We start from the raw sequence: 24,557 nt of genomic DNA on the forward strand, positions 1-24,557 counted from the left end.
GTAATTTCAGCTATTACATTTGTCATTAATTTTACATTCTGATGAATGGCGCACACAAACAGTGTGTGTGCCACTAGCTCCAACTAAAATACAGTTTTTTGGTCTAAGTTCGGCAAATTTACAGAATCCAATTGATATATTTGGGTATTCTTCCTTAAACATCTTGAATATTTCTTTAAGATTATTTAATATAAGTATTTGGACTGATTCTTTCTCGCCTTTAACAGATACACAGTCTTTTATTCCAGTCATGAGACGCCTTATTTCATCAGAACTATAATTTTGTTATTTTTATTGCTTAAAAAATTTTTCAAAATCTTTGAAATTTTCTTTATCTCTGGTTATTTTAATAATGTAAGATAATGAGAATTTCATAACATTCTTGGTCTTGATGGGTATGACTTTGTTGGGTGGGCGGTGGGGGGGGGGGGGGGGGAGGGGGGGGGGGGGTAGGCCTGGTAATTATTGTGATTTTCGATTTTTCGCTTAATAATTTTCATGCAATCCTTTAATCCTGCTTTTTTGTTCGTGCGCTAGTCCGATTTTATAATTATTTTTAATTTATATTGAAATATTAAAAAAATTATTAAAATTTTTTATCCTGCGAATATCTCAGGGGAATAAGGTTTACAAAGTTATATAATCAAATTTTATGATATATTATACATTAAAATATTTTTAATCAATAAAAAAAATGAATTTTAACATATTAAAACTATTATATATAGCGCTATCTATTTTTTTAAAGTATATAAATCGCAATATTTTTTTAAATAAATATCCAGCCAAACTAATTGTTAAAGAAATTATTTAAAAAAATAGTAAACGGATAATATTTCTTAAAAAATTAAAAATCGAAGATCATATATATTTCGAAATATTAATTTCAAATTTTGAACTGATCATAAGATGACACATATTTTAAAAAAAATTAATTTTAATGTTTTCGCCATAATTATCAATTATTAACTTAGCTATTGATATTAGATTCAATATTTGATCATATTTAGTTTTAAATTAAAAACTAATTATTTAACATCAGTAAAATGAAAAAAAAGGCGTTTTTTGGACCTTTAACCCCGATTATCTCCGCTAATATAGTTGCTAATGCGCTAAAATTTTCTTTATAATCTAATGGGAACATATATAACCAGTCTACAACTTTTTATCGAAATTGAAAGGGGTCGGCCGAAAATCTTGATTTTTTTGCTCATTTTACATGGAATGACCCCTTACCCACTAAACTAGTCAACGGAAAAATGTCCAAATTTGGCACTAAGATTAAAGAAATATTCAAAATACAATTCATTTTGAACAAGGCCCAATGGTAAAATTGCATTAGTTTCTTATATCTCCCAAAATTCAATCTTCACATTGTGACGGGGGAGTGGCAAAGTCTTTTGGCGGCTAATGGAGGTCTAAAAGGTTCCCTGTTGTCTAGAATAGGATCACCGTCTCCTCGACGGAATGTAAAAACCACTTAAAGGGGTTGATGTCAAGAAGGGCATCCGATTGTAAAAACCTTACTACCAAATTTCCTAATGATTACAACAAAGCATGGGCGGGGTACAGCCCAAAGTACCCAGTGGGCCTCCTCATATACCTACGACAAAAATAAGGATGGGAAACCTGGTGGAGCCACGATTCGTGAGAATGAAACATATGACGGCCATAAACGACTTGATAATAAGTGGAGAAACCAGTTTACGGGGGATAGAGTAAGGGTTGCAACACGGAATGTTAGGAGCATGGCGAGAAGAGCGGGAGAAGTGGTCAATGTATTACAGAAAAGGCATATAAATGTGTGTTGCATACAAGAGATCAATGGAAAGGTAATGGCGCAAGAACGATTGACAGGATAAGTGAGTACAAATTTTTTTTGGCAAGGAAGTAATGGTTTTTATATCCTTAAGAAACTTCATAAAATATATGGTCAATAAATGATTTGTCTTTTATTATCAATTCTTGTATATATATCAGAGACCTGCAGGCCCTGCCCTAAACCCGGGCCGTATTTTAAATTTTTTAAATAAACCCGGGCCGGGCTGGGCCTAAAAAAATTTTTTTAAACATATCCGGGCTGGGCCTAAAAAATTTTTTTTAAATATATCCGGGCCGGGCCTAAGATTGTTAAACCCGGGCCGGGCCTTAATATTTTTTATAAAAATTTTTACATTATGAGTTAATAGTTATAAGATTATATTATATTATAGTTATGATTAATATAATATTGGGTGATGGTTAACACTACCTAACAACCCACAGATCGATCTAATTATTAATTTCCTGCAAATTTATTCAAAGTATTAATATATTTTTTTATAATTCATATCTAAATTTTTAGAATATATTTTACCAAAACAATCAAATAAAGGAATATCACTTCTTAAAGTTTGTAATACCTTTCAAAGCGAAAAGGAGAAATAAAATTGATTTTACTTAATATAAAGCATTTTTTAATTGAAAAATTTGTTTTACACAAGTATCATTTTATTTCTCTTTTTCTCTGTCCCAAATTCAAGCAATTAAGTATGTAGTCAAGGACAGATCGCAAAATGACGGAAAACTATATAAAAGATTATATTAAATTACAAGAGGCTCAGGAAATAAATGAAATACCATCGTCCAGTCAAATTACGACTGTTGTTAAACAAACTGAATCGTTTTATGACAAATGGGGCGATGGTAATTCTGGTAATATGTCAATACCGGATGATGAATATTATAATTACATAAATAATAGATAAAACTTTTAAGGTGGATAATTTGTTAGAGTGGTGGGCGGCTCATCAAAGCGAATTTCCAATTTTAGCAAAATGGCAATTCTTTCTTTAAGTGCAAGCTGTGAGCGGAATTTTTCCACTACTGGGAGAATTCTTGAAGAAAGAAGAAGTAATCTTCAACCTGAAAAGGTAGATATGCTTCTCTTTCTTCATGATAATTTGTGAATTTTTAATATCTTTCTTGAGTATAGGGTTTCGACAATCATGCTGGTTTTTTACTTTGCAAAATGTCAAATATTTATTACATTTATTATATTTACCTTGAGTCATGAAAGTTTTTAATTTAACATTTTTAATTATTTTTTTTACAATATTATATAATACATTTATTATATTTACCTTGAGTCATGAAAGTTTTTAATCCAACATTTTTAATTATTTTTTTTACAATATTATATAATACAATTATCTTCTTTTGTTAAAAATTTATATTATAAAATAAATTATATTAATATTGTGCAATTAGATTATATTTTCAAAATACTATTTATTATACATGCATTTTTTTAAATAGCGATTTATTTTTATTTTATAAATTATATAGTAAATTAAATACAATATATTATATTCTCAAAATATTTTCCATTTTTATAAATTAAATAATAGGTTTTTTTTTTAAATGTAATATAAAATATAGTATATGACAAATATTATTACCATTTTTATGAATATTAGTTTTATTTTATAAATGCAATATAAAATATAGTATATGCTCAAAATATCCATTTTTATTTATAATTTTTATAAATTCAATATAATATTCTCAAAATATTAGCTTTTTACATGTATTTTTTAAATAATAAGCGATAATACTCGCTGAAAAATATGGTAAAATACCTCATAGGTGAATTTTTGTATATACCAGGTCGAATATAATTTTAAAAAATTCCGAGCCGAGCCTGAAATTTTTTTTTAAAAAAATATCCGGGCCGGGCCTTAAATTTTTAAAACCTGGCCGGGCCGGGCTGTAAAATATTTTTTTAAAAAATATCCGGGCCGGGCCTTAATTTTTAAATCCGGGCCGGGCCGTAAAAAATTTTTTTTTAAATATACGGGCCGGGCCGGGCCGGGCCTAAAAAATTTAAAACCGGGCCGGGCCGTGCAAATGGTACCTCTGCAGGTCTATGATATATATTTATATATGTCGTAATTTTTAAAGGGATCATGACTATCCGGGATCTTCACGGGATTTAAAGGGATCCCTTTAAAATTTCCATTTTTTAAAGGATAAAGAACTATACAGTATTATCACGTTTTAATCGTGATAAAGAGGAATCTCATTTTAAAAGCGTTTTCCACGAGTTTCGTTGCGTTTTTTAATTTTCAATGTTGTTTTTTGACCTTATGATATAAGATATGTCTAGTATAGGGTATCAATCGATAGCTAATCAAAAGATCTATTCAACTGGAAGTCAATCTCTGCCCCATAATGGGCGGTATAGGGGGTAGGGGTGGGGAGGGGGGGGAGTGTAAAAAATAATTATGGGTATCAATCGATAGTTAATCAAAATTCTATTCAACCCAAGGTCAATCTCTGCCCCATAATGGGCGATCTGGAGGTGGTATAAAGGGGGGGGGGGGGGGTTGTTAAAAATAATTATTTTTGATATGGGTATCAATCGATAGCTAATCAAAAGATCTAATCAACTGAAGGTCAATTTCTACCCCATAATAGGCGGTCTGGGAGGGGGGGGGGGGTTGTAAAGAATAATTTTTTTTGATATGGGTATCAATCGATAGCTTATCTAAAAATCTATTCAACTGAAGGTCAATTTCTATTCCATAATGGCGGTCTGGAGGGGGGTTGGGGTGGGGGTTGTAAAAAATAATTTTTTTGATATGGGTATCAAATAAAAGCTAATTTTAATATGGTTTGACTGAAAGTCTTCATTCTTGGTCTTGATAGGTATGACTTGGTCTGGGAGGGGGGGGGGGTCAACATATTAACAAAATGTCTAGTTGGATAGAATAAAGAGAATGAAAATAAAACAATTTTTTAAATCTTTTTTCGGTTCCAATCCTGAACCTGAAATATATAATATGCAGTGTTCTATATTAGTACGATATTCCATAGCTATTTTTTTTAGTATCGATATCTTTAGCGTGCAACATTTTTATAAAAAGAGAGATAACGGTAGCTCGTTACTAAATAAATAACAAAAATTAATATAAATCATAATCTTTTAATATTATTTTATTTTAAAATTTAAATTTACAATTACATTTAAAAATATGCAAAATATATATTTCAAAAAAATAAAAATTTTTAAATGTCGACAGTATAGTATGATAATGTAAATAATTTTGGTACAGATCATATCGACAAAGGAATATCCCTTGAAAATGATGATGATATGGAATTTCCTAATCCTTAATTCACAAATTATTTTAATCTCGATAAAAAAAATTAACACAATATATAAATTTTGCTGTAAGATGTGGGAGGTTTTATCATCAAACAAAACTAGTTGCTTCAACTTGAGAAAACATTTAAAGGTAATATATCAATCAAAAATTAATATCAATGTATAGCTCAATTCTTAATCTTTAAAAAAAATTAGAGCATCTATAATAGTTTTTGAGTTAGATGAGTTAGGTGAAAGTTGATTTTCTGGCCTAGTCTAAACATACTATATTTCAACTGGCCATAAAATAGTGAATTTTTATGGATATCTAACAAATAGTAATTAAACAGAACATAAACATGGGTATTAAATAAAAGTTAAATACATTTAGACTTCATTATTAAATACAATTATAGGTTAAATATAGTCATTGCTATTTATAAACTCATTGTAGCCTAATGATAAAATTATTTGCTAGCAACTTAATCTAATTTGTAATATTTTTAAATCTCAAAATTTCGGCTAAATTTGAAACCATCGATTCACAAATTCTAAAATGACATAAATTTTTCTTATAGCAGTAATAAATTATTGCACTTCTTTATAAGCAAATCATCTATATTATAATATTTTTTTTCAAGCCATATAATCAACAACATATTTTATTGTTCGATAATTAATTTAAAATATATGAACAATTATTTATTATTTACACAAATAATATTTAAGTGACATTTTGTGGAACAATTAATGCCATTTTTAAAACATTGACACCTCTTATTGTTGCAACTTTTTTGGCAATCGCAAATTGATTCAAAACTACCATAAGATGTACTTCTTGATGCTGTTATTATGGAGATCGTCTTATTCACCTCTTATTGTTGCAACTTTTTTGGCAATTGCAAATTGATTCAAAACTACCACAAGATGTACTTCTTGATGCTGTTATTATGGAGATAGTCTTATTAGGAATGGTAAAATTGGTAAATTTTATTGATTTATGAATGTTCGTTTTTAAAAATGGGGAATCAATTTTTCCCAAATTAGTTCCAACCCATAATTTCTCGCCCTCCATATGTATAATTTCGGCCTCAATATTTTTGGGGCATAGATTATATCTATCATTTTTATTTATTGGGATCAGTGCGTGATCCCCAATGCAAAATTTTATCTTTTTTATTTTATTCTTATAAGCATTCTCTTGCTTCTTCCTATCTATTAAATATGAAATGAACGAAGGTAGTCTGGTTAAAATATTTTCGATATCGAGTTTGTAGTATAATTATCTTTCCATAATATTATATTTCCAATTTTCAGACCAAATCATACCCATCAAGACCAAGAATAAAGACTTTCAGTCAAACGATATTAAAATTAGCTTTTATTTAATATCATATCAAAAAAATTATTTTTTACACCTCCCCCCACCTCTACCCCCTTAGACCGCCCATTATGGGGCAGAGATTGACCTCCAGTTGAATAGATCTTTTGATTAGCTATCGATTGATACCCATATCAAAAAAATTATTTTTTACACCCCCAACACCCCCCCCCCCAGACCAAGTCATACCGATCAAGACCAAGAATAGAGACTTTCAGTCAAACCATATTAAAATTAGCTTTTATTTAATACCCATATCAAAAAAATTATTTTTACACCCGCCCCCACCCCCCTAAACCGCCCATTATGGGGCAGAGATTAACTTCCAGTTGAATAGATCTTTTGATTAGCTATCGATTGATACCCATATCAAAATAAATTATTTTTAACACCCCCCCCTACCCCCTAGAGCGCCCATTATGGGGCAGAGATTGACCTCCAGTTGAATAGATCTTTTGATTAGCTATCGATTGATACCCATATCAAAAAAATTATTTTTTACACCCCCCCCACCTCTACCCCCTAGACCGCACATTATGGGACAGAGATTGACCTTAAGTTGAATAGATCTTTTGATTAGCTATCGATTGATACCCATATCAAAAAAATTATTTTTTACACCCCCCCCACTCCTACCCCCCTAGACCGCCCATTATGGGGGAGAAATTGACCTTCAGTTGAATAGATCTTTTGATTAGCTATCGATTGATACCCTATACTAGACATATCTTATAACATAAGGCCATATAAAACAAAATTGAAAATTAAAAAACGCAACTAAACTCGTGGAAAACGCTTTTAAAATAAGATTCCTCTTTATCACGATTAAAACGTGATAATTATCAATCCTTAATTTTACACCCCTTAAAATCCCGTGAAGATCCCGGATAGTCATGATCTCTTTAAAAATTACGACATATATATACTATTCTATAATTTAAATATAAATACGTTATATTATTGTATGACAAATATATTATTCAAATAACTGAATATTATAACCTTCTAAAATATATAAAATATAACATATTTTATTTCCTACCAAGTTCAAATTCGTCTATTAATCTATTTCTTTGCTTTTGTTCCCTCGTTGAATATCGGTTTTGAAATCTTCTTGACTTGGTTTAATTGTTTCTACAATTTTATCTTCTTCTAACTTTATATTGTTATCTATTATTATTAATTCGATTCAACTAGTTCTTACCTTGTTAGTAGTTGGTCGGCGTGTTTTCGTACTTTTTTTTCTTTTTCTTCTACATTATAAGAGAATTTAGCTTTAAATTTATTATCCTTCCTTCTATTTCCCAGGATTGTGATGACGGATACGGATATATGGTAACACCAACACCTAGCGTATCTCTGCGTTATTTTTGACATCCTATACAGCTGTTAACTAGTTTTTCAACATCTTTATCAAATTGTTTCCACCATATATGTCTCGTAATGGATTTCATGATGTAATACCCGGATGTCCCATATGCAATATATGTAAAACTCTATTTTGAAGTGAGTACGGAATGATTAATCTGCCATTCCAAAACAAAATACCGTCGTCATTTTCTATTTCAATTCTTGTATAAGCTTGTAATTCTGGTGCTTGATTATTTGTACCATTTATTAATATTTTAACTCTTCTTAAGATTGGATCTTTTGCGGTTTCTTCTCTAAGTTCTTTTCTAGAAGAGTTAATGTGTTATAAGTAAGATTTCTTATATAATTCACTTTCGCTTGCTATTCTGTCATCATTTTTCTCTATTGGATTTCGCGATAAAGCATCTGCTATTATATTATTAGCGCCTTTCTTGTATATAATATCGTAATCATATGCGGATAATTTATAGGCCCAACGTAAATCATTGATTTGTTAATATTAAATCTCTTTTATTGCCATATATCTTTATTTGATATGGTTCGTTCGTATTATAAACTACGTTAATACATATAGTTATGAAATTTTTCTACGCCTTTTATTATTGCTTAAGCTTCTTTGTCTATTGTAGAATAATTCTTTTATATGTTTTGTAAGGTTCTTGAGGTGTATGCTATGGGAAATTCGTCTCCGTTATTATATTTTTGCTGAAGTAAGCTCAAATCCTTGGTTAAATGCATCTGTTTATAATATTAACTAGAGGTCCGGTTTATAAAACTGTATAGTATTTTGTTCTGTTACTATTCCTTTTGCTCTTTCAAATAATGTATCATCTTTTTAGTACAATTCCATTTAACATTTTTACTAGTCTTATTATGTAATTCGGCTAAAAATGATGATATATCATGTCTATCTTTTGGAGTTGGATATTTTTGTATTGCTATAATTTTGTTTTTATCTCGGTGAATTCCATTTACATCTATGTAGATACTTTTTCTAAAATTATTTTGCTTGTCTTGGCGTTTAATCCGGCATTTTGTAATTTTTTGAGGACTTGTTTTATATTTTCTACATGTTCTGTATCATTTTTTCCTGTGATTATAGCATCGTCTAAATAAACTGCTGTATCTTTACAGTCAGCCAGTAAATCGTCTATATATCGTTGAAATATTATTGGTGCTGTAGCTATACCAAAAGGTATTCGTAAATAGGGTAGTATCCATTTGGTGTTACCATATTTAATAATTCTTGCGATTCTTCGTCAATGCTGATTTGTAGATATGCACTTTACTTTTAGATCTAATGTTGTATACCTATTTTCATTAATGATCTTTGTGATTAATTCTTCAAACGTTAGTAGAATGTGATAGTCTTTTAAAATTTATTCAATGTTACTTTGAAATCACCACATAATCGTAGTTCTTCAGAAGTTTTACGTACCACTACCATTAGAGTACTCCAGGTTAATCTTATTGTTGATGGATCTATTTTCTTTATTATGTTATTTTCTTCCAAACGTTACAGTTCATTTTCAATTTTTCTTTTAAAGGCAATGGTACTCTTCTTGCTGGTAGAGCTATTAGTTTTGTATTTTCTAATAATTATAGTTTTATATTATCAAACACAGTAGCAAATTCTTTATATAGTTTTTTAATATTCACGCCTGCATAACCATTATTATTATATTTATTGCTGATCATAATATAATGACTTATACTTTTGTTGGTAACGATAGATCAAATTCTCTAGTCCATGGAAATTCAAATAGCGCTGCATCATTTGTTTTTATAACTAATAACAGAAGCCATTTTATTTTATCTTCTAATTAAACTTTAATATAAGCTTCTCTCATAATTTTTATTGTATTGTTACCATATGGAGTTGGAGCTCTAACCATTCTAAGTTTTGGCCTCCCAATTTTATTCCATATTGTTGCATTAATGATGGTTACTGCTGAACTTGTATCATATTCCATTTTAATTTCATGGTTGTTTATTAATATCATAATTGTTGGGTACTGTCCGTATTTGTTTTTTATTGAGAAATCTGAATCTTCGTCGTTACTATTGTAATTTGTACCGTAAATTTTTCCTCCAGTTTTACAACACACGGCAAAGTAGTTAAATTTCTTACATTTGCTGCACGTTTTTCCGTATGCTGGACAATTCCGAATAGCATATAAACGATTACAAAAATAGCACGGGTTTCTTGTATTATTATTTTTTGTGTGGTATTACTATAACCTTGAACTGGTTTTCTTTTTAAGTATATTTAATTATCACTGCAATAATTATTATCATTATACTGTCGATTATTATCATTTTGATATAATCGTTTATTATTATCATTATAGTCGTCTCTTTAATTTTATAAACCATTTTAATATTATTTATTAAGTCGCTAAAGCCATTTCTATAACCTTGTTTAAGCTTAACGGTTGCTCTTCGTCTCTAGTATGTGGGTATCTTAAACGTATTTCTTTATTTAGTCGCGACATCCTTAATCCAGCGATTAATTGATCACGAATTCGTAGTTCTATATTATCTTCAAATTCACATCCACGGGCTAGTTATTTTATAATTTAAATAACTCATTACTGATTCTGTTGGTCCGCAACTTAATCTAATAAAATCAATTCTTGATGCCAAGACAGTTCTTTCGTCTTTAAAAAGTTGTTTTGCAATTTTATATATATCTGCCGATACCACATTATCAATTTTCCTTGGAAATAGAAATTTTTTTATATCTGTTATTATATTTATTCTTCCATTTATGAATAATTTTTTCAACGTTGCATCTGGGGGAATATTCTTTACATTCAAAATATATTTAATATAATCCAAATAATCATCTAAAGAAATTTCATCTTTACGAATCGTTTAATGTATTTTTTGAAATATCACCTATAATTTCTAAAAATGTATATATATTTTTTTTAAAACAAAAATATCTACAATTCTATTTAATATTTATTGACCTAAGACCGCGTTTTTTTTATTTCGTCGCCAATTTTATATCTTTAAGAAATTTCATAAAAAATATGGTCAATAAATGATTGTCTTTTATTATCAATTCTTATTCTATAATTATTAATTTAACTTCTATAAATATTCAATTAAATTGACCTTTTAAATATATAAAATATAACAATGGTAAGGCTGGTGTTGAGGTTTTGGTTGTAGAGAAATGGGTGGACAAAGTAATTGAGTAATAAGGCTAGATAACCAGATATTGATTATCAAGATGATTTTTGGTAGAAAGCTATACAATATTATTTCAACGGTAATAGGAAAAAAAACCCCTGGAAAAAATACCCCCAGGAAAAAAAACCCCGGAAATAAAACCCCCAGGAAATAAAACCCCCAGGAAATAAAACCCCCGGAAAAAACCCCCCAGGAAATAAAACCCCCGGAAAAAAACCCCCAGGAAAAAAAACCCTTGGGATTATTTTTATACATTCTCATATTTAACTAGCAATAATTTATATTGAAAAAATATTATTGTTCAGCAACTAGTTAAATGAACAGATATTAAAATGTATTATGACCGTATATAAAGACAAAAAAAAAATTTTAATTTACAAAAATATTTTATTCATAAAAATTATATATGACCGCGGTTAAGAGTATCATTGGTATGATTATTAATATGTTTAATAATTTATATTTATTTTTCCAATTAGGGGATCACATCGTAATTAGAGGATGTTTTTACCATTTGTGTCAAAGTACCCATAGAAAAATTCAGAAGCTGGGTCTGGAAAACGAATACAGGACCGATGATATTAAGTTTTTTTGTGGCATGATAAACAGCTTAGCATTAGTTCCGTTATGTGATATGGGCAATGCAATGACATTCCTGAGATCGGTTACTCCGAGCAATGGTAAGGATATTCTTGATTATTTCGATAAAAATTATGTCAATGGAGTATCAAGGGAGGTCATAAGAAGCAATTCTAAATCCCAAACACGACGAATTGAGATGAAGAACGAACAAATAACCAATGCGAAGGTTGGAATCATCGTTTTTCTAATCTGGTTTAGAATAAACACCCATCTATCTGGGTACTCATTAAAAAAATGAAATGCGAGGTGGCTGCCGATGAAACCAAACTTGAAAGATGGCGCGTAGGTAGTTGGACATCGAAATCAAAATCGCAGAGTTCTAACAACCAGATTCAGCTAAAGAAACTTTGCGAAGAATACCGTGATGGGGTGCGAAGCCTTCCAGATTTTATAAAAGCGATTTCCTTCAATATTCGATGTCAACCCATATAATATTATTATAAATATAAAATTTGTATATACATAATCATGATTTACCAATAAAATAAACATTTCTTATTATGTCAAATTTAGTCTATTTAATATCATATATAAAGATGGTATTGTATTTTTACTATAGCAAAAATTTTTTACAATTCATAGTTATTTTACTGAGGCATTTTTTCCCAGTACCAATTTAAACATCAGTTTTTCTTATTTAAGAATTTTTTTATGAAGAGTAGGCCAAATAAAAATATACCTATATTATTAGGTCTTAAGTGAATTCTATAAAAATGAAAAAAAATTATTGGGGAATTTTTTTCCGGGGGTTTTTTTTCCGGGGTTTTTTCCCGGGATTCTATTTCAACATATGTTCCTCAGGTTGGAAAGTGAAGAAGAGAAAGATATATTTTGGGACAGTCTATTGGGTATGACATCGAGACTGGCAAATGAAGAGGGGATTATCCTGGCTGGTTATCTGAATTAACAGGGAGCGAGTAGTGAAAGTGAGGGTTATGAAGAAGTACATGGAGGATTTAGTTACGGCTTGAGAAATCTGGAAGGGTAAAGGATTTTAGATTTTAGTGATGCTATGGATATAATTGTTTGTAATACAATGTTTAAGAATCAGCGTGGCTGATGACTTATAAGATGGGTAATTCTAAAAGTGCAGTGGATTATTTGTTAGTAAAAAGATGTGATAGGAGCATAGAAAAAAATGTAAAAGTGTAGCGGGAGAGGAATGTATTGACCAGCATCGATAGGAGATCTCACATTTTAAGGCGCCAAAAGAAAGTTTGTGCCAAGACTGAAGGTTTGGAATTTTATGGAGTGATAGACGTAAATCAATATGACATTGGCGCTAAGAGAGGCAGAGGTGGCACAAGTATCTGGGGTAAATGACAAGTGGGAAGTCATGAAAAAAGCCTGGATGAGGACAATTGTTGAGGTATATTGATGAAAAAAAGGCCGCCTAGACATAAGGAGACATGGTGGTGGAATCCGGAGGTAGTGAAAGCTGTGGATGAGAAACGGAGGTGTTTCAAAGAATGGTATTAACGTAAAGAAAATAAACGATATTTATAAGGTGGCGAAAAGAAATGCTAAGAAATTGATAGCCAAAGTGCAAGAATAAAAAATGCAGAAATGGAATTCGCGGAAGAAATGGGAAATGTGGCAGAATGGTAAAAAGGAGGCAAAATGTGGTAAGTGTTAAATGTTTGAAAAATATGAAAGGAAAAATGGTTATTGATAGTTGTGGTATTATAAACACCTGAAAGATCTAAATGGAAAGACTTTTGAAAAAAGAGAATGAATGGGATAATGATGTTAGTTGTGCAAAGGTAAAAGATCCTGGGTATAAATTAGGCAAAGACGAAATTAAGAGAGGAATAAAAAAAATGAAAAAAGAAGGCAGCGCGTTTAACAAGGGAGTCAGAGATGTTTAATGGTTCTGATGATCTAGAGATTAAATAGTTAATGAATTTAGCCAAACAAATTGTCACAGAAGGAACTATTCCTGAGGATTTGCGAAGTATAATAATTCCAGTATACAAGAGGAAAGGTGATCCTATAGATAGTGGGTCTTAGAGAGCTATTACACTATTAGAACATGCAATGAAAGTATTTGAAAGGGTGTTTGATAAGCGGATAAGGAAACAAACTAAAATTTATAAGCAATTATTACATCAGGGAAAGGCACGACAAATGATTTTTGTGGTGAGACAAATACAGGAGTAGTATCTTACGAAAAAAAAATTAGATATGCGTTTTTTGATTTGGAAAAATCATTTGATAGGGTGTCACACGTGGTTACTAGAAAATCAGGTGTGGAAGAATGTTTGGCTAGTGGAAGCAATTGCCGTACAGACGGATGATGGAGATAGTGAAAGCTTTGAAGTGAAGGTAGACTTCATCAATGAGTGCTGAGTCCATTATTATTTATCAATGGATTAGATGGCTAGAGAAATGCGTGAAGGACTTTGCTGGGAGCTATTATATGGCGATGACCCAGTATTAATGGCAAACAGTGAAGAAGAATTTAGGGATAAAATTAGTAGATGGAAGTAAAGGCTTGAAAATGAATGTAGGTGATGAATGGTGGAGATATTCTGAAGATGAAGGAATTCAGCAACTGGCCCTATAGTATATGTGGGAAAGGAGTTACTAGAAATTCAATTAAATGCACCAGATGCCAAAAATGGGTAAGTAATAGATATAGCGAGAAAAAATGAAGTCTGATGTTAGCAAGATGACCTTTATTTGAAGAACGTGCATAAAAGAGGTACATAATATTTATAAGGTAGAAAATAGTGGTTTGGATATTGGCAATGGTTTAACCCTGGGAAAAGTGGATAAGTTTTTTTATTTGGGTTATATGCTAAACGCAGATGGTGGTGCATATTCTGCTGTTGTTGCAAGGGTCAGACAAGTATGGAAGAAGTTCAGACATCTATTCAAAATAATAAAAAAATCTCTCTGAAGTTAAGGAGGAAAGTTTAAGTAAGCTATGTGAGGAGTTGTTTAATTATGGCGGCAAAACATTGCAATGAATCTGGCCCACGAAGTTAAATAGGAAAGAATAGAGATGAGGATGATTAGATGGATGTGTGGGGTATTCTGAGAGAGAAAAACTAGCAAGGAATTGCTAGCAATATTAGGTATAGAAATAATTGGAGTGTATTGATGCTCAGGACCTTCAAAAATGGAAAAGAAAAATCAGAGGGAAAACTGGCCCTGGAAATCGACGGAGAAGAATATATACCAAATTTGAAAAAAATTTATAAATTGTTTAATTTACGATTTTTTAAAAATAAAATATATTTATAAAAATTAATTAGATATAACTATATTTTGTTAATCCTTAAAAGTCCGAGTTTTGAAATAGCCTAAAAGGCACTCTTTGGATATCATGATTACTTTTCCTTTAAGATAAAAAAAATGCTTATACCATCGTTATCCTTTAAATTCCCCTCATTGAGTTCTTTAATTAGATTCAACAATTAGATGTTTAACTTATATATTATATACAAGTTTAAGATGCTTAAAATATGACAAACTAGACTAATATAGTAAAAACTGATTTAGTGAACTGAATTGTTATAACCTGCCATATAACCTTTAATTTCATAGGCTATAAAAAGTTTGAAAATGGGAGAAGCAAATTTGATTTAGGGGCTGAAGTTGAATGATTAATTTTCAAAAATAGGCACTTTTAAAACACTTCAAAAAAGGTACATCAGACGACACATCTAAAATGCGAGAAATAATCAATATCGATAATGAACACATTGATATAATTAGAATTTTATTACTGAACATTCAGCTGTTTAGCCGGCTATTTAGCTTCAATTAAAGAGCCTAAAAAGTAAAATTAAAAAAATTTTTTAAAAAACTAAATGAAAATAAACTTAAAAAAATACAAAAAATAACATCCTCTTTTGCAAATAAAAGGGAGAGGGGGATAAATGTTTCAACAATCATTTTTTAGCTTTTAATGATTATATGGTAAGCCTGTGATTACATAGAGGGTACACGCACTATATTCGCTTTTTAAATATGCGTTATTACCATATAATTTAGTTTTTGTCAAAATACAAATTTTCAAACTAAATCATGGTTTTTTAAAGGGTCGCCGTATTAGTTTTGCCCTGGGTTGCCATGAGTTTCGGCACGGTGCTGATATGATACTTGGGATTTTTAGGACATAGTCATATGGGGGATTTCGACTTGGGAATGCACGTTTCGGTAAATATCATTAATAAAAAATATTTCCTACATTCCTTTGCCAACCTCTCCCAAAAAATAAATACATGTTATTACTAGCGGAGTTTTGAACCAAGTCTATTTATTTAATTCCTTAACCCAACCTGAACCTTTATAATTTTTTCTTACTGGAGCGAACCTATTTATCAAAAGGTTTAACACTCTGAAAAAAGTACGTTAACAATTTTAATAAATAATGATTTTTAAAAAATGTTATCCGGCCAAAGACCTTCTAATAAGCTTGTTAGGAGGGCTAAAAAAAGCCTAAAAAGTGCTACCAATTATTGACTACCATGAACATGAATTGAAGATAAAGTATTCATAAATCATACAAGTTAATATAGTATATGAAGCCTATAATGCAAATTTAAAAAAGATTATAACCTCTATAAGTATCAAGCATTTAGCCCTATATTTCGACGGTAGAAATTCGGAGTACAATGTTATCCTAATTTTTTTTATAGAAATATATTGTATATCGATAATTTTTAGTCTTTAAATTGGGTATATAAAATTTAAAATACCTAGTGTGCTTTCATTCTTATTAATAAATGGCAAAATATCGATTATAACTAGATCTGTGCGCCTATACCTCAATGATGCGGTATTTTAAAATAAATTTATCGCCGTTCGGCGGTGCGTCGATTTTGCCATATTCAGATTTAATAAAATTATATTGTCAGTATTTTATCAAGATTCGTGGGACATAAAGAAGTCCTTTTTGTATTGAGCATTAATCCAGCGATGGAAAAGATTTTTCGATGGGTGTACTAGCTGCAGGTAAAAAAAAACCTTCCTAACTAAATTAACAAGCCTAGGAAGTTTAGGTAGCTTTTTTCCAAAATATTAGTGCATTCTCTTGTATACTATATTACCTGAGTAAAATATGGCATTCTTGCTCTAGATTGCTAACGTTGTTATAATCATTGCTTGGAAGGGAATGTTTACGAGCTATTTTAGCTATATATGAACTGGATATTTACCCATTTTCTTCAACTTGAATCTCATTCTGAGCATTTCTATCATACTATAAAAGTTGTAAATTTCTAATTAAAAATTGCAATGATGCCGTAGAATTCGAATTTAAATATTCAAATAATTTTATGATTATAGTGTTGCTATAGAATTTTTAAAATATGTTTTTATTAATAAAAATATTATAATTACTTGAAGTTCGATAATTGGAAACGTATTGTAAAGCTTTTTTGCATATTTTCTTTTAGACAAATTAAATCGGAGTAATCAGATTTATTAATTTGCATGTGTGTTTCTATTTCACACGAAATAATAATCCTAAATTTATTGTTGATTTCTTTTGGGAAGAAAGAAATTCAACTGACATTCTAAGTGGATTAATAATGTGTAAAGTTAGTTAACTAGATTCCGTTAGTAAAAAGTTTCAAATATTGTTATCCTATCCTATTTTATTTATAAAATATTTATAGGAGTCTTGTTACTACTTCAGATACTTTTTAGCATAATATGCTGTACCAGTGGGTATGGCAATTTAATTTTAAGATTTTCGTATTAATTAGGCATGTTGGTGCAATGCAATTTTCCCAGATATATCAAAATGTTCACAAAGGTATGGATCAGAATCATCAATATCCAATATGGCTTGTCTCATAAATTGATTTTAAGCATTTACAAAACCTCAATTTCACATTCCAAATCGGATACTAAATATCTGAGGGCTGAAATGACTCCTCTAATTTTTTTTTAATCAGAATATTAATTTTTGAAAAATTTTTTTTGCCATCAACTGTAGCTAAATTATGAAGACCATGCTCTAAGCATAAATTATGTAATAATCTCCCAATCTGACGCTTCCTTTGACATTTGTCCCAGCATGAGTTACCATCTATATTAATTTGTTTTTAAGTGGAATTCCTCTTCTATGATATCAGATAATATGGTTTAACCATAATGCTTTTGCGTGACGTTTCAAGTTGCCAGTGTAAAATATTTCAGATATAAATTTTCATTTAAATGAAGAGTAAACGTGATATAATTATAAAAATTCACACGCTGCGCCCCTATCGTCCCGTAGTATCTAATTAGGATTATGTTTATGCCTTTGGTCGCCTTACGAAAAGGTGAAAAAAGGTGATTATCATTTACGGCCTATTTTAATTAAATTTACAAGCTAATTACCATTTTTCAATAATCAAACCAGCATATTACTTTGAGTTTATATAAGTATAAGGTAAAAAAAAAATTTAAATCTATTAATTAAATATGACATGCAGATATTTTATGCTATTCTAATTACACAATTATTATATTTATATAGTAAATAAAGGTGCACATTTTATTATAAATCAAAAGGGTCATATCCTACCCAGACCAAATCTGATATGAATGATTATGATATTTTATTTTCTATTATAAAATTATAGTGGATCAACTTGCCCATATATATAGACCCTCAATACTCTATTCAGTCATAATATAATAGAAACATTATCAACACCATCTTGTCAGTTTATAAATTTTAAAAATACTTAGCTTAAAATTTTATTTTTTGGTATTGGTCTGATAAAAATTGCAAATTAAGAAAACCAGCAAAAAATATGTTTTGCTTCCTTTTTATTAAAATAAATAAAATTTAAATTTGGGACAAAACAATTAGAATTGAAAAAAAATGAGCTATGGTTGACCTTAAAAAAATTAGGCTGATTGGTTAAATTATTTTTTATTAACATATTATGAAATTCAAAATTTATTACAAATCTGTTTATATTTTATTGGCACATAAAATTTATTTACATTTATGGGTAAAAATTTGTAACTATATATGTTGCATTGTTTAAAAATAAAGTTGAAGGAAATTATATTAATATTTTAAATTCTCTCACTTCAAACTTTAGGGGCCATATTGCTCGCCATTTTAGCTTATTTGTCCTTTTGATATTTTTTAATATTCTATAGAGTGGACCCAAATCGCTGCACCGCCGACATATAAGAAATCGGCAGCGAGTCTGACCGCGCCGCTTATCTTAATCGGCGGCTTTTTCGGCGTGAAGAAAATTGAAGCGGCATGCAGGTCTAATTATTACCATTAGTTTTAACGTTAAAGAGATTTTTTTTTATTTGAATTTGGTGTGAATTTTAGCGTAAAATTTATCATAAAATATGATGTACTAGAGATGCATTGAACGACCATAGACTATTAATAATGGAAATGTTATAATATCTTGAATTGAGTAATGCAGTGATTTAATAAATATTTAGAGTTATCATTTTTTAAATAATCCCGAACTTATTTAAATTATATTTTTTCCCTATAAATTTGCTTAAAGAAAATTTATGGCATCAATTATCTCAAAATATATGTGGATAGAATATAATAGAGTAGTCAAAAATTATATAAATATATATTAAAAAATTAATGTAACGATTGGGGAGCGCCTCCAATACCGAAACCAGTAAGACCTCGCAAGAGTATGAGCCATAAGAACGTGGGCGAGAATGAGCTCAAAAATCCAAAATAAAAGGTGAACAACGAACACATAAGAAGAGCCTAAAATTGATTTAAAAAGGATGTGATAAATAAAGATTTCTTATAAAAGATTACAATCCGCTAAATTATTAAATACAGAGTTAACGGTATTTTTTAAAGGGAGATTACTCCCGCTCTGGAGTTTCTAAAAAGAGCAACCTCCCACACCAAATTAAAAATGATTTTAATTTATTTTTATATTTTATTCAAAGAGAAGGGTGCACCAAAAAATTATATTCTTTTATTTGATCTTAACAGAAGCGAATTTTCTAAATTTAAATTTGATAACAACTAATCCTCTCCCCCAGGCGCGTAACCATAGGGGTAAGGAGGAAATCCCTCCCCATTACAAAATTGTCTTCTAGTAAATATCGTTTCTAGTTAATAGACATTTTTTCCCCTGCAAAAAATTTGAAAGAAAAATTAGTAATAACTTTTTAAAATAAAAACTATGATTCAAAATTTTTAGAAAAAAAACATTTTAAAAAAAGTAAAAACCAAAAATTTTTTTATAAGAATCTAATAGCGCCAAAGGCCCACAATAAGTGGACCTAAATATCTTCAATAAAATATATGAGGAAAACCCCACCCTTAGCATAATCCTATATACGCCTTGCTCTCCCCTAAACCTTGGTTAGTAATACTAAATAAGTCTTCAACAGGAGCACGAAAAGGAAGAGGGGTATTATATTGAGAGAAATCGCTCCACCTCCGTAGAAAGAATTTTTGAAAAATATCTATACAAATAAAGAAACCAATGACCAGTTTATAAAAAAGGGCTTTATGAATTGTTAATTGCAAAGCATTCAATTTCAAGTAGGTTATATCCTACTAAATATTAGCAAAATTAAAATTAATTTTAATATTTATTTCTTGTACATTAATATTTTATCTCACGAAAATAAAGTTTGGTTTTTTTTACATTTTTTTAAACCTTAAACAGTATATAAGAAAATTTTAAATATTATGAAAACTTGAAATGTTCAGATATACAAATAGACAGAATTTTCTGAATATAATATTTCGGAGACTTCTTGTGCTACAAAAAAGACACCGCAAAAGCCCGCACAAGATGAATCTTCGACATCTAGCTGTTACAGCATTTTTTTAGAAGAGCTTATTTTGTATGCCCTTGGAAAAATATCAGAATCACCTGAATCAGATATTTCACCTGAAGCGAATACATTATTAGATTTAATATAACTGCCGATAAAGTATTTACTAAACAATTTTATGCAATATTTTACAAAAAAATGGATATGGCTGAAGTTATGAGAATCATGCTATTATTATATTACAAGTTATTAAATAACGACCAGGAATTTCTTGAGATTTATGTAATTGTTAAGGTTAAAGCGAAATTATGATTGTGAGATTCACAAGCCTCGACTTTCATCGACCAACAAATCGTTTAAATACTAACGTGGACTCAATTGAAGATTATTATAAAATAACCGTTTTTATTCCAATTTTGGATTTAATTTTGACTTAAATCAATGATCGAGTTTTGATTTATCAAATGGCTCTACTCAATTTACAAATACTAAATCTTATAACTCCCTCTTATCTGAGGATATATCAAATTTTGATATAGAAAATTTAAATAGTATGAAAGATACACTTTGTATAGATAATTTCCAAGAAAAGTGGAAGCATTGCTTACTTTAAAATATATTTTATAAGTTTTCCAAATATATTAAAATTACTGTATATTTTGACAATGATAAAGTACAAATGAGAGGACCTTTTCTTCATTACAAGAATAAAAACTTATAACAAAAATACAGCATCTTAAAATTGATTGAATAAACTAGCTTTACTCATAAGATCTAATCTCCAACACAAAACAAATTATTAAAAATTGGCGCAATAGCGAAGAAGACTAAATTTTCATTTATGAAATTTTGATTAACTATTTAAATCATTATAAAATGTTTAATTTTATATTTTATTGTGATTTACAAGGAGCTTATATAGCTATATTATTTTATCATATTCGCTCTTATATTTTGAATTTTCCAATATTTTATTATTTGTGTTCGAAATTATCATATTTTCAAATATGATTGTTTTAAATTCTATGATTCGTTCTAATAAAATTTTTAATTCTCCAAAAAATGATTGCAATATTAAAAAATTATCCCCCCCCCGCCGTAGAAAATTACTGGCTACGCGCCTGAATCTTCTATATTATTGGAAGGCATTTTTGGTGTTATAGTATGTATATTTGTGTTTGGAATTTGTTTCCTTATAAAAATAATCAATTTTTGTTTAGTTCTATATTTAGATCCCTTTTTATCCATTCCCAATTTAATATAAATGCAGGATGAATATCGACAGTAATAATATTATCACCATTATAAACACTTGATAACTAACTGCAATAAAGCAATTTAATATATATAATTTATTTTTATAAAATTATAAAAATTTTAATTCCTAGTATAAAAGAATGTATAAGAGGTTGGCAAAATTCTAAATCTGAAAAATCATTTAATTTTAAAATGTGTCTAGAAATAGTTGGAATTAAAAAATCCATATCTATAGGAAGCTCACCCTCAAGGATCTTTATTTGCCAAAATCTCCATAACCTAAAATTTATTAATTTCGAATAATTAACAATTATATTGATATATAAGTTCCTGAGAGTTAAAGCGCATAAGTCCAATATTATCACAAAAATGATCAAGTTCTTGCAATTTTTCGCTAAATATTTTGCCTAAAAATGTCATAGATTAATAACATAAATTCCATCTTGTGGTATTTGAGCATATCAATATCTTCCCAATTTTTTAATATATTATTGACCATATTTTGTTTATTCCACAACTGACACTTTTGAAATGAGCTATGGATAATTTTAAAGCGGCCACTAAGATAATATTGTGGCAGGCACATCTTGATGCTGTGGTAGAAAATCATAACTTTCTCAAATGTTTTTCAAATTAAAGGAGTTAACTTTTGAAAAATTATTTCGATTATAAGCATTTGGCTCTTTAATTCGTTTCATTAATATTATTTAGTTTCACCTCTTTTAGAAGAGAAAAATATTTACTGTAGAATTGTATTATTTAATCCAATCAGTATCTTCTACATCTGATAACAACACTATATCGTCTTCCATGTTTTATGATTTAAAAAGCAAATAAAAAAATAAATGTAAATAACAATTCACCTCAACATTATATATAGCAGAGACCTGCAGGCCGGGCCCTAAGCCCGGTACGGGTACCAGGGCCGGGCCGTATTTTAAAATTTTAAAATATACCCAGGCTGGGCCTGAAATTTTTAAAAAACCCCGGGCCGGGCCGCTTGAAAATTTTTTTTAAAAATACCCGGGCAGGGCCGGGCCGTATTTTTTTAAAAAATTTATACAACATGAATTATTATATTCGTCAATTAGATATAATTATAATGATTATATATAGTTATGATTAATATAATGTTTGATGAAAGTTAACACTAGTTAACACTCATAGTATCTATTACATAATAAAATTATAGTTTTCCTGCCATGGAATAAATACGCAAAGGATTAAATACATTATTAAATAATATATAATATATATGTTATATTTTTTATTAAAAATATCATTTTTATTTTTTTTATAAATACATAGTATTTGTAATATATTAAATATCTGTTTAGAATTAAAAAAAAATAAATTAGTGTTGTTAAACGGCTCGTTTTGAGCCGATTTTTAAAAACGGCTAACTAAGTTTTTTATCCAGAAAAATATTATGAAAGCCTGAAAATTTTGCTCATAGAAGGAGCAAAGGTCTAGACATATAGTAACGAAATTTCGAGGCTTAGTCAATATTTTTCTGGCAAAAATATTGAGTTAGCCGTTTTTAAAAATCGGCTCAAAACGAGCCGTTTAACAACATTAGCTAATATATTTGCTTATTAAATGTAATAATCGCCGAAAAATATGATAAAATACGAATTAATGAATTTTTTGAATATACCAGGTCGAATATAATTTTTATAAATTCCGAGCCGGGCCTAAAAAAAATTTTTTTTAAATCTAGGCCGGGCCGGGCCCCAAAAAATTTTTAAATATTCGGGCCGAGCCTTAAATTTTTAAGCCCGGGCCGGGCCGTAAAAAATTTTTGGGAAAAAAATCCGGGCCGGGCCGAAAATTTTTTAATCTGGGCCGGGCCGTACAAATGGTACCTCTGCAGGTCTCTGATATATAGTTTCAAAATTTAAATAAATAAATATTATTTTTATTGTATTAATATAACAAAACAAATATATTTAATATTAGGATTATTTTTTGAACAATTTTTACAATAAAATTAAAGGATGAAATATAAAGGCGCTCGAGGATGTAGCTGTTCCTACTCTGTTTGGATATAATGTGTAAAAATGTAAATTTTTTTTAATTGAAAATTTTTTGCCAGTTAATATAATCTTGAATATAAATAAAAAAATTAAGATTTAAATAATTTAACCCATAACCCAAGTATGGTTAAAAAATCGAGATAATAATTTTAATTATTATTATTTCTAACCCCTATTAGAAACAAAAGTTTGTTTCATAAGCCTTTGATTTATTTAAAAAAATCGAGTTGGTTCATTTATAAACTAGCTCAGATTAAGATCGATGACAGGTTTCAATTTTTGAAAGTCATCGGTTGAGTTTTTACAAATTAACCTAATTATCAAAATAATAATTAACCTCTTCTCTTCTTATATCAAAATCAATTTATCGATTTTTTATTTTCCCTTTCTTTATTTAATTATTATTTGATTTTATATTTGAAAATAAAAGGTTTGATGTCGTAAATTAAAATATTTGCGAAATCCATTTATAAAGAAATGAAATATTATATACATATAATTTTTTTGTAGGCTCAATTTAAAAAAGCTTTTGTAATTTAAATAAAATATTATCAATATTTTAAAGAAAATAACCGTCTTTCTGCCGAACCGATCGCAGATTTTTCCCCAAAACGTAGAGCTCATCATCATACCCACAAATACCGCCTGAATATATAAAAATTATTTAAAAATATATCAGATGATATGTATGTAAAGACCTTAAAAATTTCGAATTGATACTAAGTCATAATTTATAAATATCCATTTTAAGTTGGAAAAATAAAATACTCAATTTAAAATAACGCTTAATAATTTAACA

General features: G+C 29.2%; 1 protein-coding gene across 4 annotated transcripts in view; it reads right to left on the reverse strand.

Annotated features, from left to right (window-relative positions):
• Positions 1–24,557, reverse strand: part of LOC135922188 (synaptic vesicle 2-related protein-like) — a 135,725-nt gene that overhangs the window by 93,299 nt on the left and 17,869 nt on the right. For all 4 annotated transcript variants that reach the window (XM_065456614.1, XM_065456613.1, XM_065456612.1 and 1 more), the window contains exons 4-6: positions 24,332–24,403; positions 19,307–19,431; positions 16,293–16,356 (exon numbers count right to left, since the gene is read on the reverse strand). In XM_065456614.1, the coding sequence (XP_065312686.1) occupies positions 16,293–16,356; positions 19,307–19,431; positions 24,332–24,403 (261 nt within the window). The remainder of the gene's footprint in view (positions 1–16,292; positions 16,357–19,306; positions 19,432–24,331; positions 24,404–24,557) is intronic.

This window comes from Gordionus sp. m RMFG-2023, chromosome 1 (genome assembly GCF_954871325.1).
Source record: "Gordionus sp. m RMFG-2023 chromosome 1, tfGorSpeb1-WG-v2, whole genome shotgun sequence".
Lineage (NCBI taxonomy): Eukaryota > Metazoa > Nematomorpha > Gordioida > Chordodea > Parachordodidae > Gordionus > Gordionus sp. m RMFG-2023.